This window comes from Chiroxiphia lanceolata, chromosome 3, assembly GCF_009829145.1.
Source record: "Chiroxiphia lanceolata isolate bChiLan1 chromosome 3, bChiLan1.pri, whole genome shotgun sequence".
Taxonomy (NCBI): domain Eukaryota; kingdom Metazoa; phylum Chordata; class Aves; order Passeriformes; family Pipridae; genus Chiroxiphia; species Chiroxiphia lanceolata.
Window position 1 is genome coordinate 91,705,755 of NC_045639.1, and position 19,634 is coordinate 91,725,388.

Below are 19,634 nucleotides of genomic sequence, written 5' to 3' on the forward strand. Positions count from 1 at the left end.
CATTGGTGGCTAAAAAGGCCAATGCGAGATAGACACGTCCGGTTGCAAAAGGCACAACAGAAAGACTCCTTAGGTGGTATATTCTGCAAGGCATGGTTCTTTCTGCATTGTCTTTTCTCCTTGAGAGTGATCCTGCGTGCTTTCTCAAAGGGATCAGCAGCGTTATAGATGGTGTGTCTCCAGACCTCCCGATTTGAGGCCAGAGTTAGACCAGTTATGTTGATCAATATGGCCAAGGCTGAGATGTTGTTTCAGGGAGTCCTTGTATCTTCTCTTCGGGGCTCCTTTCATGTGGCAGCCAGTGGCAAATTCACCATAAAGCAAGATCTTAGGGAGGCGGTGGTCCTTCATCCTTGAGACGTGCTCTGCCCAGCACAGCTGTGTTCTCAGCACCATGGCCTCAATACTTGTGACTGCTGCTTGTTCAAGAACAGATGTATTGGTCACATAATCTGAGCAGTGGATGTTTAGGATTGTACAGAGGCAGCGTTGATGGAAGTGTTCTAGGAGTCGCAGGCAGTGGTGGTAGATGACCCATGATTTAGATCCATATAAGAGAGTAGACAACACTATGGCTCTGTAAACACTGATCTTTGTACTTTTCTTCAAGTGTTTATTTCACCAAACTCTTTTATGAAGCTTTCCAAAGGCACTATATGCCTTTGCTAACCTGTTTTCTATCTCTCCGTCAATCTTACCGTCCAAGGAGATGAGGCTACCAAGGTAATTAAACTGCTGAACTGATTTGAGCTCTGATTGGCCAATGGTGATATGGGGATGATGGAAGACTTCCTGAGGTGCAGGTTGATAGAGAACTTCTGTCTTCTTTAAGCTGACTTCCAGCCCAAAGAGCTCAGCAGCGTCTGCAAAGCAGGATGTTAAATGCTGCAGAGCTGCTTCTGTGTGGGCAACAAGGGCGGCGTCATCAGCATAAAGCAGCTCCCGGACAAGATGGTTTAAGGTCTTAGTGTGGGCCTTCAGTAGCCTTTGGTTGAAAAGGCTTCCATCAGTACGGTATTGAATGTAGATACCGTCCTGATCATCAAGGTCTGCCGTGGCCCTTTGGAGCATCATGCTGAAAAAGACTGTGAATAGGGTTGGTGCGAGAACGCAACCTTGTTTCACACCATAAGTTATTAGAAAGGGCTCAAAACGTGTATCACCATATCTGACTTGGCCGCGCTGATCCTCATGAAGTGAGATGATCATTTTAAGGAACTTGGGGGGACAACCTAAACGTTCCAAAATCTGCCATAGACCTTTTCTGCTCACGGTATCGAAAGCCTTGGTGAGGTCGACAAAGGTTACATAGAGACCTTTGTTCTGTTCCCTACACTTCTCTTGCAGTTGTCTGAGAACAAATACCATGTCTGTGGTACTCCTGTTGGCTCTGAAACCACATTGGCTTTCAGGTAGAATTCCTTCTGCTATAGTAGGTATTAGTCTGTTCAAGAGTATTCTTGCCAGGATTTTGCCAGCAATGGAGAGCAGAGTAATACCCCAGTAATTTGAACAGTCTGATTTAATTCCTTTCTTCTTATACAAGGTGATGATGACTGCATCTTGAAGGTCTGATGGTAGTTCACCTAGTTCCCAACAGCGTAGTACGAACTTGTGAAATTTAGCCTGGAGTGCAAGGCCCCCATGTTTCCAGATTTCAGGTGGAATTCCATCAACCCCAGCTGCCTTGCTGATTTTCACCTGCTGTATGGCCTTGTATGTACTGCCCCCCTCTCCTAAATTGGGGGCAGTATTCAATTCATACTTCACCGGTTGTTGCAAGATACCCAGAACATTTAGGTGTGGGTTGATGGACATTTTATTGAAAATTATTATGCTTATAGCTGATACTATTTTGGATTTCCTTTCATATTAAAGAAAAACCCCAACCAAAACCCCCCAAAGCAACCTAAGAAAATAAGATACTTTGTTTTGCGTACATGATGTTTTTGCTTCCACTTTTTTGACAGTTCTTTTTTGCACCTAGTGCCTACTGAAAAATTGCCCACTGTACTCATGAAAAAAAACCCCAGTCTATTTTCATCTCTATTTTACATGAGAATGGAAGACCTTCAAGAATGAAGAACTTTTTTAAAGAATATATTTGAATCATGGTTTTTATTTGGCATACTGTTCTGTGGCTTAACGTTTTTTATCAGATTGAAAAATTTACATGCATAGACTCTGTCTTGATTTTGCATGTCAGAAGGACTTGCTTTGTGACTAACTATATCGATAAGAATCACTCCTCTTGATTTTGAAAAACAAAATTTCAAACCCCAGGTAATAATGTTTGTTCACTCAGTGTAAGGAGAAAGTATCTATATTATGTTTGATGCTTTCACTCATTTTGGTCTGCTTGTCTGTAATGGTAGCTACAATATAAGTAACAGGAAATGGACAGTTTTGATTTGAAAAGTTACCTACCTTTGAATGCTGTATTTGTTAAATCCCATTTTGAGACAGAGAAACAGGAAAATTTATATTACACTGAGCACACTACCATAAATGCTAAGTAATAAGCAAATAATTTATATTAGTGAAAAAGGTTAAAGAGATTGATAAAGTCTAGTTTTGCTCCGCAATGCTGTCTTTTAGAACTATAGGGTAAAATGTTTGTGTTATATATACATCCAGGTATTGCTGAGTTGCAGTGATTATTTGAAGACATCCATTTAGTCATGGCTTGTGTGTCTGGCAAAAATTACCATTGAATGTTGTGTAAAAATTTTGAAACTGCATGGAATTATGATGACCAGGAGTGACTTAAATTACTGAAAAAACCATGGGCTTTTAATAAATAATATGAAAATTAGAAAAGCCTTTTATCATTTTGATAGACTGTTTTGCATATCCTTTTCTAAGGAACCATCTGAGAAGGTGCTGGTCATAGTTTATTCTTCTTTTTCTTGTAGGCTCAACATGAGAAAATTATTTCACAGCAGCAAGCTATCATAGTAGCAACTCAGTCTGCTCAAGCACTGCTGGAGAAACAAGGGCACTACCTTTCCCCCGAAGAAAAAGACAAGATGCAAAGGAACATGAAAGAGCTGAAGGCTCAGTATGAGACTGCTTTAGCCGAATCAGAACGGAAAATGAAATTGACTCATTCTCTAAGAGAAGAACTGGAGAAATTTGATGCAGACTATAGTGAATTTGAAACCTGGCTGCAGCAGGCAGAACAAGAACTTGACAATTTGGAGGCAGGGGCTTCTGACTTCAGTGGTATTATGATCAAACTGAAAAGGCAGAAGAGTTTTTCAGAAGATGTTATATCTCACAAAGGTGATTTACGGTATATTACAATTTCTGGACAAAGAGTTTTAGATGCTGCAAGGTCATGTAGCAAAAGAGATGGTGTGAAGGTTGACAAAGATGGCATCGATACTTCAGCAACGTACACTGAAGTGCAAAATAAACTGGATAGTGCCTCAGATCGCTTCAAATCCCTCTATACTAAAGTAAGTTTTATTTATACTGAATAGGAAAGACTACTGTAATTGATTTAGCAATTTGTACACCAGGAGTTAGCTGATGAAACAAACACTGTGGGAAGTTGTAAATTCTTTTTTTTCTCAAAGTTAGATAACAGAACAAGATGCTTTTCTAGAAGATCTGCTTTAGTCAAATGCTGGACTATTTAACGTCTGAATGGATGAAATTTTCTACTTCGTGTTATAAGGGACAAATGGAACCGGATTTCTTCATTGTTCTTTCAAGCCTTTAACAAACTCTGAATTTGTGGCAGTACAGGATGTCTGAGTAACATTTTGGGGTGGAAAGAAATTGTAATACTTTTAGATGGATAACATTTCTTTATGTTACTTGCAATATTTCCTACAGCTGCTTATTCACTTGGCTTCCTATTAATAAAATGGGTGCAGAAAGAGAGGAACTATGCCAAGGTTAGCATGCAAAATTTCAAATCGGTTTGTATCCTGAAGTAGTTTGTCCCAATGTGACCTTTGTTGTCTGCTCTAGGCATGCAGGAACACAGTCATTTGAAGACAGAAATTCTTTTCTGCTGCTCTGCCAAGTAAACATTCTATCCTTAACAATCTGAGATTAGTCTCTAACTAATGAGTAATTAGCAATGCAAAATCCTCTATGTACCTTAAAGAGAGAAGATAATCTATCTCTCTGTGCCAGGTTCATGTATGGAATCTGTTTGGTAGAATTAGACAAACATCACCAACTGGTCTCACATGCCAAATTTCCAGCTGTTTTCAAAAAACCAACACATTGTTGTTCAATATTGAAAATATTCCAGAATTTTGAACTTTTGGAATAATTATTAATTGAACCATTTAAGAGAGAGTTGCTGTCAGTATCCTTTGACCATGCTATTTCATAATTTTCTAAGATCATAGGTTCAAATTCCTTAGTAGAACTTCAGTGTCCACTGGTACTGTGTTGGTCTGCAACAGTGGCCATATTTGTCTGGAAATTTTTATCTCTTTAAGGTTTTTTTGGTCAGAAGTATAAATTCTGTAAAGACATGGATTTGATTGCTTGATTACAAAAACAGTGTAAAACTTGTTTTCTCAGTATGTGAAGGTAGCTCTTCATTTGCAAAAGCTTGTTTTCATTTTCCCATTCAACTTGTATGAACAGGGAAGCTAAAGCTTGTTAGATTTTCTGCAGTTGGTTTACTGGATTAGTCTTGAGTATGAATGTAAAGATTTCATTGCAAAATTTTCAGACAGCTTTTTTTTATGCACATAAAAACACTACACCAGCAGCTTGATTTTTGGTCTCGTATTTGTCAACTTACCAAATTCTGTCCTTTCCATATATAGATTTAGTAGAGTTATAGTAGACATACTTTAAATATTTGACAGTAATTATCCAGAGCAAAATAGACTTTTCAAGTCTTGAAGGACAGAATTCTAAAAAGTGAAATCTTCCACAATTAGTGAGATCTTCCAAGTGGTAAATGAATTTATAGTAACCTTTTTGCCTTTTGTAAAAGCTTCTTGCTTTTCATAAATACTTATATTGCTCTTCCTTATATATATATGCATTTGCACATATGTGAGACATGATTTTATAGGCGTATGTGTTGAAGAAATCTCAAAGTCAGTTCTTGGTTAACTCATTATGTAAATGAATGTGTTCTATGTCTGCCCACCAGATGGAGACCGAGTACCATATGTAAACATTAAAGTAAAGTGCCTGGAAGGTTCAGAGTATAAATATTTAATATAACAGTTTGTAAATATTATGACTTGATACAATCATATTTTGCTTGTGAAACCATCTCCAGAAAGTCTGAAAGAGTTCCACTGACATTTTTATGTGATAATTTGCTGTAGACATTTTGGGGCATGCTGATGTATAGGACTAATAGGATCTTGTTCAGATGAGATTTTTAAGTGACCAAAACAAAGCATATGTACAGTACCAAGCCATATCACTTTGGATTCACTATGCAGGTAAAGTATTTATGAAAGCAATACTCCACTGTCTGTATTTTAATGAATGTACATATCTCTCCTGATTTTTTTTTTAATTTGTGGTTTCCACTGGCTACATTATTGATATCAGAGTGCTGATAAAGAATCTTTACATTGGTGAACCAAAAAGTATTCCTGAAGCTCTTCTTATTCTAGTGCTATGGGTTAGATTCCAGTTTCCCACCTGTGTCGGTAAATTGATCCTAAATCACCTTTCAGGAGCACAAACTGGGAAGACCTGCATAGCCGGTCCAGCTGTCATGTCTTAGTTCAGAAATCAGGTAGACAGTGGGATGATGGCAGGAAAAATCATGCAGTATTTCAGGAAGGAAGGAATGTATGACTTTGGTATGAAATGCAGCACACAGTTTAATGCCTGGGTATTTGCTTGTTTGTTTTCTACTCTTTTAGTGTAGCATCCTTGGAAATAACCTTAAAGACCTGGTGGATAAATACCAGCATTATGAAGATGCCTCATCTGGACTTTTGTCAAGTCTCCAGGCCTCTGAAATAGCTGTGAACAAACAACTATCAGAGCCAATTGCAGTGGATCCCAAAAATCTCCAAAGACAACTTGAAGAAACCAAGGTGAAAAGCTTTAAAAAGCAAAAGAACTTTTGTCCTAAAAGGAACTGCTTTTTGTCTGAAAAACAGGATAATCTAATATAATCCAAGTGGCTGCAGACCAAATTCTTGCCCTTCATGTGGGCATGCAACTTTTCTCATTCTGAAATTTGGCAGTCCAGGGTGATACCTGAGAAGCACTGAAAAGAAAAAGGGGTACCAAGACGGTATTAGCAGTGGTGAAAGCAAGATGTGTTTTATATCACTTAGCAAAATCTGGAAAGTTTTTGAATAAGATAGGATTTAGTGATTACAGTTGGCTACTGGAGTAGGGCTTGGGATAGAGTTCCTTATAGAGAAGTCCATTTGGTTGTTGTCTGTGACTCTTGATTTTTATTGTTCACATTTGTGTGTTACTTCATTATGAAGGGGATCATACCAGATAAGCAGTGTGATGTGAGTAGTCTATTTGCCTGCTTCAGTTGCATCCAGTGTTATATACCCTGCAGAGAGTGAATATAACATAATTTGCACTGCACAGAAAAACAGTATTTTTTATTTTTTCCCACCGAGCATGTAACTCATGACTTTATGTAAATCCTAGCAGAGGCAAAAAAAAGTTTGTGACAGAGCTTGTGAACGTAAAACTGCAGTTAGCTGCATGAAGTGTAGATTTAGAGAAAGCTTTGGGAACTCAAGTATAAGGTCATTTATATGAAGTTTCATACACTCTGGCATCATTGAACTGACTCATATTTTCATAAACACATTCCATCACCTATAATATAAACAAACTGAAGATTATTTTTCAGTGAGCAAGGCTATTGGATCGGCATTTCCTCACTGTTTTATCTGTGTTCTGTGGAGTATCAGTGTAGGCTGGATATGTTTATTATTGACAAATCATAGTCAATGGCTTTTGGAAAGCCCATGCTTTAACCATTTCCCTTACATCAGCCTGAGCAGTAGTTACCTTTACCTATGGTATCTTTCAAATCCACATTTGCAATTGCCCAACACTTTGGTGCATGACATCAAAAGGAGACAAATAACAGCTATGTTTAAGACAACAAATTAAAAGTGTAAGTTTTGGACTCGTAACAATGAAACAATTTAGGCACATTTGTGCTTCCAAGTGCTAGAAGAGGAGAATAACACCAATCACAATTTGAAGCTTCATTTAAACTTTTTGTTCCTTATGCCAAAGTGAATTCTATTCTCTATAATGCAAATTTTCATGGAAGTAATACAAAAGGAGTGAGTACTGGGGTTCTTTTTATGAAATGTCTAAATGGATTAGTTTCCACACAAAAGAGCACTCAATGAATATGAGTTGGGAAGAAGGGAGAGGGTACAACTTGTCAAAAGATTCAAAGGAAGAGAAAAAACAGGAGGCTGAAGAAATAAAGCCAATTAATGAAAGCAAAACAAAGAGTATTTTGAAGAAGTCAGGTGTTGCAAGTTAAAGCTGTCCCTTGTAGCCAACACATGCAGCTGATAACCCAGCTAGACACAGATCTTGGCAGCATGATGAGGTCTAATCCTTTTATGGGGATTAACTGTTCTTCAGAATATTCTTCAGAGCCTCTGGCATCAGCTTGCTTGCCTTCTGCCAGCATACAAAGTTTTCTGGTACATCTTTTTTTTTTTTTTTTTTCTTTTTCCTTTATATTTTTTCCACACAAGTACTAGTGTAAGGGAAGTTCCTCTTCAGGTCTCTCTGAGATTCATTGTGTCAGTTTGGTCAGCAAGATGTACTGTGATGTGGTTGTGCTCTGAAGGCCATTGTTGAATGTACTGACATGTCTTCTTTGTCCTGGCAGGGTACATAGCATTTACCTTTTGCTTCATATATTCATTGAATTAGTGTGTATCAAAAAATAAATGAGAAGTACCTTCATTTTGGACTTGTATAATGTGCAAGTGAATAAAAACAAACGTACATCATACAGAGATGCACCTAGCACAGAGGCCTAAAATAATTTAAAGATTATTTACACTAAAGTACTTTGATGTAGTGGAGAGACAAAGCCACTTTTAGAAGTTGATTCATCCTTACTATCTTTGACTCTGGAGTGAATCATGGCTGTGCTAGTATCTAAACATATGTTCCTTGGTTAGATGGACAAACGCAGGAAAAATTCAGTGACACTGACTCCAGGAAGTTCCTGTCTGTGAAGGCAATCATATTGTTTCAAGCTGTTCCTATTTACACTATGATGTCAACCTGATCCTTTGTCAATACCACTTGTGGTGAATGTGTAACTGCTGCTGCTGACTGTATGTTTTTCCCCCAAATTGTTGTCGGACGCTGAGTTGAAAAATATGTTTATTATATGGAGTCTGTACAAGTGGTCTTTAGAAACAATTAATTAAAAGACACATTTTGAAGTTACATGCAAGAAATCAGTTGAGTCAGACAAGCATTCTGAAACAGAAGACAAAAAAGATGGTGAATGAACTAAACAAGGGCCAGAAGGTCAACAGCAGTCAGAGCCACCCATCAGGATTTTTCTTAGGGAGAGGTCAGAAACTGAATTAGTTTATTCCCAGCACTAAGTTTAGGTTGTATGATGTATCATACCTTGCAAATGTAACTATCAACTGTACTGAAAAGCATAACTGATAATAGTGGAATTTTACAGGTTCTTCAGGGACAAGTGTCTAACCACCAAATTGCTGTAGAAAAACTGAAAAAAGCTGCTGAAGTGTTATTGGATACAAGGGGAGAGTTGACACCAGACAAAGATGAGATTCAGAAAACTCTGGGTAAAATATTTGCTTTTCTTAATACCTCTTTTTATCACTTGTGTCTGCATGCAGGTTGTGGAAGAGACAAAATACAGAGCTTCCACATTCTTGTGTCACTGTTCAAGACCATGTTTTGTTGAGTCATAAGCCATTACAACACAGCAACTTCATTGTTGGTCTCTCTCCTACATTGATCCATATGCTTTTTCACTTAAAAGCTGTCATTTCATTTTTGCATTATTTTTTTTTTCAGAAATAGGGATTGCCAAGCAGATGTAGTGATTTGCTGAGGATCATAAATTCTTCAGTGGGAAGGAGCATGTTCAGGTTCAAGAAACATTACTTTAACTACCTATTTCCAAGCAGTTATTTGAAGTTTACTGAGCTGAGAAGTTATTTCCTTCTGGCTTTAAGAAACTAACTGTGATGAGGTTGACCTTGGCTGGCTGCTCTTTCACTTCCCTTGCCCAAGTGGATGGGGGAAGAAAATAAGATGGAAAAGCCCGCGAGCTGAGATAAAGACACTTACCAATTACTGTCATGGGCAAAACAGACTTGACCTGGTGAAAATTAACTTTCATTTATTGCCAAATAAAGCAGGTTTCGAAAGTGAGAAACAAAGACAAATTACAGCAATGCTATCCTCCACCTCGCTCTTTTTTCCAGACTCACTGTCACTCCTTCCTTCCCAACTACTCATATCCTTCCTGCCAAACAGTGCAGTGTGGATGGAAAATGGGTGACTGCGGTCAGTCCGCAGCAGCTACTCTCTGCTGCTTCTTCCTCCTCATGTGTTCCCCCTTCTCCAGTGCGGGACCTCGCCACAGGCTGAAATCTTTTGAGATAATAGGATGCAGTTTCTTCAGGAAATAACCACCTCCTCTAGCATGAGGTCGTCTACATGCTGCACTGTGGTTATCTGCTCCAGTATGCTCCTCCACAGTTTTCAGGGGAATCTCCACTCCAGCAGCTGGAATACCTCTTATCCCTCTTTCTTGTCTGACCTTGATGTCTGCAGGGCTGGTTTTCACACTTTCTTTTCCCTCATTTCTCAGTCCCATGCAGTATTTTCCCCTTTCTTAAACACATTTTCGAGAGGCACCACCAGCTTGGCTGAAGAGATCAGCTGTGCCTTCTGGCAGGTCAGCCGTAGTTGGCTGAAATCATCTGTGTCTTTCATGGGGCAGCCCTTGGCCTCTTCTCATACAGGCAAAAAAACTTGTGACTAACAAAACCTTACCACCACCAAAACATTAACACTTACACTCAGTACTTTTTCCCTACCAGTTGTGAGAAGTAGCACAGCATGACATTCACCACTGTCTAAAGTTTGAAGACTCTCTCTGTGTATCACACAACTATCTCTTACTGGAATCCCAAAAGTAACTTGCAGAACAACAAAAAAAAACAACTGTAGGCTTGTCTCTGGAGTTGGTGATGAAACTCCATCGGAGATATATGGAGCTTGTAACTTTCAGAGAGTTATCTCAAAAGTGTTGAATGTCTAACGAAGAAACACCTGGAAGAACTTCTCAGCTCTCACAATAACACAAGAGACATAATTGTAGAAGACCTGTCTTAATAACCTGCTATTTTAGTTCTTGGTAACAGTCTACAGCTGTCTTAAGCTAGAGCTTCATTGGAACCAGTTTCTAAAGCTGGGCACTACAGCTGTAAGCTGCTCCCTCATTTCCCTTGTCTTGTGTGTTTCTTTGCTCTCTTTGAGGATTTTGATCTTTGATTCTGCATTATTAGTGACTGAAGCTGATATTTTTTTCTTCGTTCTGATGTAGCAATTTTTGACTCAACTGGTAAGAACTGGTAAAACAAGTTAAAAGCTTAGTTTGACTAGAGGAAAATATTGAAGTTATTTTCTCTTTATCAGATGGTATTGTGGAGAGGTATGACAATTTATCCAAATCCGTGAATGAAAGGAATGAGAAGCTTCAAGTAACTCTGACACGATCCCTAAGTGTGCAAGATGGTTTGGATGAAATGCTGGATTGGATGGAAGGAGTTGAAAAGAGCCTTAAGGAACAAGAACAAGTGCCTTTGAATTCTGCTGCTATTCAGGATATTATTAGTAAAAGCATTGTAAGTAGCATTCTTTGAAAGAAGAAACCTATGTTTCATAATGCAGATTTCAAGAAAAAAATTAAAATCTTAGTTTGTCACCTTTAATGGATTCAAAATACTTGCTAAAGTGGACTGTTATGTGAAGTAAAACTGCACATAAGGATTTTTGTAGCTGAAATAGATCTACACTGCTGGTCTAGCTGTACTGATTTGTTGCTTTACATGGTGGACCAGGTTTACTTCTTAAAGTTTAGTTATAAGGAGTGCAAAGCAGTTCTGTTTGTTTCAGATGCTGGAACAAGACATTGCGGGTCGCCAAAGCAGTATAAACACTATGAATGAAAAAGTGAAGAAGTTCACGGAAACAGCAGATCCATCCACTGCATCCACGCTGCAAGCTAAAATGAGTGAACTTGCAGGACGGTTTTCTGAAGCGAGTAACAAGCATAGAGAGAAGCTTCTGAAAATGGAGGAGTTGAAGACTAAAGTGGAGTTGTTTGAAGGTCTGTCAGAAAAACTTCAGTCATTTCTGGATGAGAAGAACCAGGCCCTCAGTGAGACAGAGGCACCAAGAAAAGATGTTAGTGAAGTGTCTCAATACATGCAGGTACTGTAGCATTCAATTTATATATATTGTGTATTTTTAGTCTAACTCCTCTAAGTGATTGAACAATAAATAAGGTATGCTTTTTTCCCAGCTTTGGTTGGTTAGCTAAAATCAAGAGTTTAATTTTCAACTAGTGATTGTTAAGTCTAGTATGAAGAATGTAATCCTATTTTGCAGGAAGCTAGTGTAGAATTGGCACAACACAAGAAGGATCTGGAAGTTTTGAAGCAGCTTCTTGAAGAACTTTCATTCCATGCTCTTCCTGGAGATAAAGCATTGGTATCAGAAAAAGTAAATGCTTTATCTAAGAAATTCAAAGAGGTAGAGGAGACTATAAAGGAAAAGTAAGTTGAATAATCCAAGTGTTTCTGCTTTGGCTAATAACACAGTGTGAATGTTGTGATGACTGCTATCCTTTTGTGTGCAATCTCAAGAGACTGCAGTTAACCAAAGTAAGTGAGGGGGTTTTATTTAAAGAGAAAGATTCTATTTGAAAATGCCTCTGTAGTTTGTCTGGCTCAAGAGCACTAATATGGACTGTAAAGACAAGTAACTTTTCAAATTTTGTGGCATTCACAGGAGTCCTGGCAGTTTTAAGAAAACCCTTCTCCCCTTCTCTGATAGAACAGAAATTGCTGCTTGTGCATATTGCTTTAGAGTACCATTTGGCATCAAACTGCAAAGGAAAACTGGAGAAATTATAGAAGATTCCATATAAGTTACCTTTACGGCAAGACTAGATTTTGTACATTCTGCTTATATCCCTAACATTAGCTTTTGTGACACTTTGAATTTAGGAATAGTAATATTGGATTGATAATATCAGTTGGTTTAATTATCAGATGGAATACTATCATTCCTTTAATTGTTTTTAATTGTCTAGAGAAGAGGATGTATCATCTTGTCAGAAACAAATGGATACTTTTGAGCTCCTTGTAGAATCATTAAAGAAATGGATAAAAGAGACCACAGAACGAATTCCAGCAGCACAACCCTCCCTGAATACAGAAGAGTTAAAGAAACCTTTGGAAGATACATTGGTAAGCTATTGTAGAGGAAAAGTGAAATCTGATTTAAGGTGTAAGCAGTCATAGTGATTGGGATTAGGGAACTTGCAGTCTGCATTTACATTCACATTTCCTTTGCATGTTTGCAGGGGATTCCCAAGTAGCAGAGTTGTTCCTTTCTTTACAATAAATCTTTTAAGTCTGAAATCAGTTTTGTAATGATCAAATTACTATCTGTCTTAACCAGAATTTAAAAGATGAATGGACATTAAAAGCACCTGAACTGCAGAAAATGAATAGCAGAGGAACTTTGCTGTGTAACCTAATTACTGCTGTGACTTCTCCTGCAAAACTGAGAGCAGTTACCAAGTCAGGTATGCATTTGTATAATCAGGTAAGCCTTATATTTCAGGAATTTTTAAAACCTTTAAGACAAAAATCAAAATATTTCACTTTTGGATTAGCATTCTGAATATTATGGCTTGTGAGAAGTCATTTAGCTATGTCTCTTCTGACCATTGTTTGCTGTGATTCTCATTCAAACTGTCTAATTGCTGTAGTAACTCAACACACATTCTAATTGTTTTACTCTGCCAAAATTGTGTAAAATTGCTCTGATGTTAATGATTAACAGGTCCTAAAGCTGTTACTTTGGTATGTAGTTCTCAGTGAACAAAATATCAGTATCACAGTTGCCTTCACCTCACCCCAGAAAGCTTGTGATACTGAGAAGTTGACTTACTCTGATCAGTGTTCAGTGCTTCACTGTCTTCAAGTCTGCAAGCAGGAGAAATACAAACCTTGCTTTTGCAAATACTGATGTACGTGCACAGAGATATCTCTTTAATGGCCAGAAGGCTATTCTGTGATACCAGACAAACACAGAAGGGTTTGTAGAGTCATGGAATTTTTGTTAGAAGAGTAATGAGGACATGATTTACCTAAAAAGTGAGCCTAGGCAAACCTACTCGTCCCAAAATAATAGTGTAATTAATGCTAGTCAGTGTTTTAGTTGAAACAACAGCACAGAAGTGTAGTGACTTCATATCCCAGCATGATTTTCCTGGGCCAAAATGTTTTTCCAGTCTAGACCTTCAGCTGAATTCTTTTTTACTGGTAATCAGAATTTAAAGGCAGCAAATCTATTTCCACGATTTTCTGTACTCCAGTGTTAAATGTTAATTTGTTTTACAGAAACGAGTTATTCTTCTAAGTATCATTCCAGCTACAGTTCAAGGATGTGGTACCTTGGGTGTTTTAATGACCATAAGCACATTTTCAGTCAATTCTTGAACTGACTAGATCTGGAAATAAATTCAAGTGGATTGGCCTTCATTGGTCATCTGCAAAGCACTGGGAGGATGGGGACTGCCAAAGGATACCTAGTGGGAAAAAGTAAAACACTTCCTTTCTCACATCTCTTTGTAGTAGCCGCCTGTGGTTTCATTTTTGTTTGAACTTTTAATAAAAATCTTTCAAGGAACATTTCAGAACCTTATTTGGGCTCCTTCCTCTGCCTCTTTCTCTACTTCTATGCATCCAGATAGAAAAACAGTTAAATAACTATCATGTAAGAGCAGCTGTAATCCTTCAGGCTAGAGCATTTGCCCTCCTAGACAAGAGCTTTACTGTGTTTCACTTTAGCACAGTTAAAAATACTAAAGTCGAGCTAATAGAGCATGAAGATTTACAAGACTCTGGCAGGGGCCTGTGACTTCTCTTATCTGGTTTGTTTTCTCTTGCCATCCTCCAGCTGCCACTAATGTGGTCCTCACTGTCCAGCTGGTACTGTAGGGTGGATGCATAGCCTTTTCCAAGGAAACCATTAATCTTTCTCTGTTAATTGCTCAGCTGGGAATACATATGTACAAGAGAGTGGGAAGTGATTCTCCTTGCAGTTCTCTGCGCATGATCACGTGCCCCGGCTCTGTGGTCTGACAATGTTTTAGAAAGCTTATGTAGCTCTGGTTCCAGAGGCTCTGAAATTATGTTTAATTAGTAGGGATGCCTGGATGAGTGGCTGCCTCCAAGTGACAGTAAGGACTTCAAGTCTAACAGTAAGGACTCCACTGTGCAATCCTTGTCATGGAGCACATGCTGAAGTCTTGCTTATGACAGTATAGGGAGGGATTAATCCAACTGGTATCAAGAGCTTTTTGTGCAGAGGTACAGTGGTAAACCATAGAGTCATTTAAGTTGGAGAAGACCCTTAAAATCATCAGGTCCAGCCATTAACTCAGCACTGCCAAGTCCAGCACTAAACCATGCCCCTAGTGCCATGTCTACATGTCCTTTAAATACCTCCAGGGATGATGTCTCAACCAGTTCCCTGGTGGGTAAAGGTGCCCTAAGTACATATGAACATACGCATGTGCAATGCATATGCTGTGCATATGTGGTACCACTTACAGTACTAGCTGGCTGGAGCTTTATTCTTTATTCTTAATGTTGTAGTAATAGCTATGTATCTTGCTGTTCTGAAGAGGAAATGCCATGCTGGGGTGTGGTCTTCCTGGGTGGGAGTAAGCATGAGACTTCATCTCTCTTGATCCACAGGTGGCACAATATTAAATGGTGAAGCAGGAGCTCCAGGAACTCAGGATTTCCTGAAAAATAAAGGTCAGTAAAAATTTCAGCATGTGATAAAGAAATGTACTTGCCAATTGCTGATAAATATGGAAGTATTTTTTTAATGTTGTACATAAATCTGCTTGTTCGCATCACCATCACATAAGAAAATTATATTGACTAGGGAATGATACTAAAATTAATTATAACAATACCTGTCATTATTTTCTTTGAAGACAGACTAAATCTGGCTGTGTTTGGTGACTCAAGGTATATTTTTATAAATGTATACAGGATAGCTATTTTGATATAACATATGGCTTTTGAGAAAAGCCTAATACGTGTCTATGGGGTTTGAAATTTTAACACCCACTAGCACTCACAACACACATATACACAAGTATATGTATACAAAACCACCCATTTTATATACGTTTGTGTCACTGTGACAAAGGAACTTACATAAGACCTTTATATACCTGAACTGTAGCCTAGCATGTTTAACTTTTTGTCAGGGAATTGGTGCTTAAAATACTAAAAAAACAATGGGTAGAAAGACTGAAAGGTGTTTATGTAACTGTATGTATTGAAAAACTGATTTCTGTGAAATGAGAAGTCCTTGCAAATACGAACTTACATTAGCTCATTCAGATGTAGTGTTGCCACATGTCACTCATGGCTAGGCTTTGCGAACGAAGATTTGGGAAGGCACTATCCACTTTTGCTACAGGCACGCTGGTGGCTTATGAGGCCAATACGTGACAGACATATCCGATTGCAAAAGGCGCAGCAGAAAGACTCCTTAGATGGTGTAATCTGCAAGACACGGTTCTTTCTGCGTTGCCTTTTTTCCTCGAGAGTGATCCTGTGTGTGTTCTCGAAGGAGACAGCTGCGTTATAGATGGCGTGTCTCCAGGTCTCCCGATTGGAGGCCAGAGTAGACCAGTTATGGTGATCAATATGGCCAAGGCTGAGATGTTGTTTCAGGGAGTCCTTGAATCTTTTCTTCGGGGCTCCTCTCATGCGGCAGCCAGTGGCAAGTTCACCACAGAGCAGGATCTTAGGGAGGCGGTGGTCCTTCATCCTTGAGACGTGCCCTGCCCATCGCAGCTGCGTTCTCAGTAACATGGCCTCAATACTAGTGACAGCTGCTTGCTCTAGTACAGATGTATTGGTCACATAATCTGACCAGCGGATGTTAAGGATTGTATGGAGGCAGCGCTGATGGAAGCGTTCTAGGAGACGCAGGTGGTGGCGGTAGATGACCCATGATTCGGAACCATATAGGAGAGTAGACAACACTATGGCTTTGTAAACACCAATCTTGGTGCTTTTCTTCAAGTGTTTATTACACCATACTCTTTTGTGGAGTTTTCCAAAGGCCCTATATGCCTTAGCTAACCTGTTGTCTATCTCTCTGTCGATCTTACCATCCGAGGAGATGAGGCTACCAAGGTAGTTAAACTGTTGGACTGATTTGAGCTCTGATTGGCCAATGGTGATGTGGGGATGATGGAAGACTTCCTGAGGTGCAGGTTGATGGAGGACCTCTGTCTTCTTTAAGCTGACTTCCAGCCCAAAGAGCTCAGCAGCATCTGCAAAGCAGGATGTTAAACGCTGCAGGGCTGCTTCTGTGTGGGCAACAAGGGCGGCGTCATCAGCATAAAGCAGCTCCCGGACAAGACGGTTTAAGGTCTTGGTGTGGGCCTTCAGTTGCCTTAGGTTGAAAAGGCTTCCATCAGTACGGTATCGAATGTAGATACTGTCCTGATCATCGAGGTCTGCTGTGGCCCTTCGGAGCATCATGCTAAAGAAGACGGTGAATAGGGTAGGAGCGAGAACGCAACCTTGTTTCACACCATTCTTAATTAAAAAGGGCTCAGAAGGTGTGTTGCCATATCTGACTTGGCCGTGCTGATCCTCATGGAGTGAGATGATCATTTTAAGGAACTTGGGGGGACAACCTAAACGTTCCAAAATCTGCCACAGACCTTTTCTGCTCACGGTATCGAAAGCCTTGGTGAGGTCAACAAAGGTTACATAGAGACCTTTGTTCTGTTCCCTACACTTCTCTTGCAGTTATCTGAGGACAAATACCATGTCTGTGGTGCTCCTGTTGGCTCTGAAACCACACTGACTTTCAGGTAGAATTCCTTCTGCTATAGTAGGTATTAGTCTGTTCAAGAGTATTCTTGCCAGGATTTTGCCAGCGATGGAGATTAAAGGTATTAAATCAGATTGCTCAAACTACCGTGGTATTACTCTGTTGCCACATGTAGAGTGAATTGGAAATCACTCTAACATGTTCAGCAACTTCTTATTCGGGGGACTATTAGCTATTGTAACTAGTACTGTTTAGAAGTCCAGGCGATATTGTTTGAAGGGCTTGTAACTTCTAACATAGTTTTTGTGCATTTTTCCTTTTACAGAACTGACAACTGTTCAACAAGCTATGTCTGATGTAAATCACAGTTATGAAGATTTGGGAGTTTTATTGAATGAAAAGATTTCAGAACTAGAAAGTATGCTTTCAAAAATGCAAAATATTCAGGAAGAATCAACCTCAATGATGCATTGGTTGCAAAAAATGGATAAAACTGCATCGGATTGGGAAGCTGCTCCAACTGATAGTGAAGCGGTTAAAGCCCAAGTTGAGCAACATAAGGTATTTTTTGCCTTCAAAAACTTACTCTTTTTTATTGGTTATTGGGCAGATGCTATGACATAACTGATATCTCAGCCTAGCTTAATGTTGCTGAGAGTATTTAGATGATCCTAGTAACCATGTCAGTCAGGCTTAGAGCAAATTTGGCAAACTGTGTCAGTGGAGAAAGGAGCAGTGTGTCAGAGAGAACCAGTTTTGCAGGTCAGAAAATAGTAATTTTGGTGGACAGTTAAAATAGGTGAGGCTCTATTGATTATGCAATTAACTTTTTTGATCTCCTTAGAGGTATAAAGGTATATACTAGATTACTTGTAATATCTGAAGGGCTATATCTGTCCAAAAGCTGTTTCTGCAGCTGCTGATTCACTGACACTCCACAGACCTCCTGGTCTCTGCAGCTGCAGCAGCTTATGTCTCTTCCAAGGCAGTGTTTCTCTTCAGCAGCCTTGTCATGCTTGTTAAGTTATATAGCTGCACAACAGTCTCCTCCCCACTTTTTAGCTGATTTGAGAAAACAACTGAATCAGCAGTAGGCTTCTGTCCTGTTTCAGCATTGGAGACATATGCTTCCCTAGCAATGAAGGACAATGTTTACACATGTAAAGGTTCATCTATAAAGGGAAATGTAATGCATAGGGGAAATTCATTCCTTGCTTGTGATTGTGTTTAAACAAGGAACACAATTTGATTTAACTGAGTTTCTTTTATATTTGGTGGGTCATCCTTAAAAATTAACTTGAACATCTACCAACTTTCCACAGAGCTGGATAACATTCAATCTTAAAATTCAGACTAAGTGTGGAATAAAACTAGCTCTTTATTTTTAACGGAGAATATGCAAAGCTAACATGAGCATCTTATCCCTCGTGTAGTAATGGAAGAATATTCACAAATAGCTGGAAAACTGAATGAGTGCTTAGGCAAGAGTCATCTAATGCAGTTGGACCTTTTACTAGAAGTTCTAAATGAAGTACAGTTTGTTCAGTGTTTATTTTAGTGGGTTTTGGATAATTAAAAAGCAGCTCTCCAGGGCAAGCTTTGTTACTTAAGAACATTCGTATAAGAGCCCTTTGCCAGTTGTATAAGAACTGTTCACTTCTGTCTGCAAGAACATCATGAATTAGGATTTGCTGAGGCATGTCAGTCTCCTGTTAGGCCTCACTTTAAGCTATGGTTCTCTTTAAACTATGGTTTTAGGAGATCTACAAGAAACAGTCTGTCTGTGATAGCAGGATTTCTACTGAGGTAATGAGGCCACACTACACTCCTCTCTGTTGGTGCTATTGGGGTTATTTCTACTGTGAACTGTGCTTTGCAGTAGTCAGTTTGCCTTCTGTACATGAACAGATTCCAAATATATGTGAATATGATGGGACCTAGTGGAACTTATTTATCTGAATTCTTCTAGTTCTGTTACTTGTTCAAATTAAGCAATAATTATTAATGTAGTTTAAATCTTTCAGGTTCTCTCTTCCAAAAAAATTTGACCAGCAACATATACCATTATAAGGTGTTTTGAAATTCATAACAGAAAAGTAGTATATAAGTGCTAGATATTTACTGTTTATCTTCATGCTTAGCATCTCAATATTAAGGACTTCAAACTTTACCATTCCTCTTTAGTCTCTTATTTATTTATTTTATCACTTAAATTTGCAGCTTTTTGAAACTGAATTAAAGCAAAGTGCTAATAAAGTGCAGGAACTAAAGGACAAAGTAACAGAGCTGCTGGAGAAGAACTCTGACTCTCCTGAGGCACCTAAGTGGAGACAAACATTGGAAAAAATAGGTACTTCAGTAAAGCTGTATCATAGCTCAGTGATTTGGAAGTTGTTTTATTACGAACTTTTTAATGTATTACCAGTCACTAGTATTTTTAGTATCTTGCTCCCTCCTACCCCTTAAATTCTGTGGAAATAACTCCCTTAACAGGAGTATAG

General features: G+C 38.8%; 1 protein-coding gene across 31 annotated transcripts in view; it reads left to right on the forward strand.

Annotated features, from left to right (window-relative positions):
- Positions 1-19,634, forward strand: part of DST (dystonin) — a 306,991-nt gene that overhangs the window by 200,898 nt on the left and 86,459 nt on the right. For all 31 annotated transcript variants that reach the window (XM_032682528.1, XM_032682533.1, XM_032682525.1 and 28 more), the window contains 11 exons: positions 2,916-3,461; positions 5,868-6,044; positions 8,666-8,789; positions 10,657-10,865; positions 11,137-11,454; positions 11,632-11,798; positions 12,338-12,494; positions 12,709-12,835; positions 15,018-15,080; positions 17,459-17,694; positions 19,354-19,483. In XM_032682528.1, coding sequence (XP_032538419.1) covers positions 2,916-3,461; positions 5,868-6,044; positions 8,666-8,789; positions 10,657-10,865; positions 11,137-11,454; positions 11,632-11,798; positions 12,338-12,494; positions 12,709-12,835; positions 15,018-15,080; positions 17,459-17,694; positions 19,354-19,483 — 2,254 coding nt within the window. The remainder of the gene's footprint in view (positions 1-2,915; positions 3,462-5,867; positions 6,045-8,665; positions 8,790-10,656; positions 10,866-11,136; positions 11,455-11,631; positions 11,799-12,337; positions 12,495-12,708; positions 12,836-15,017; positions 15,081-17,458; positions 17,695-19,353; positions 19,484-19,634) is intronic.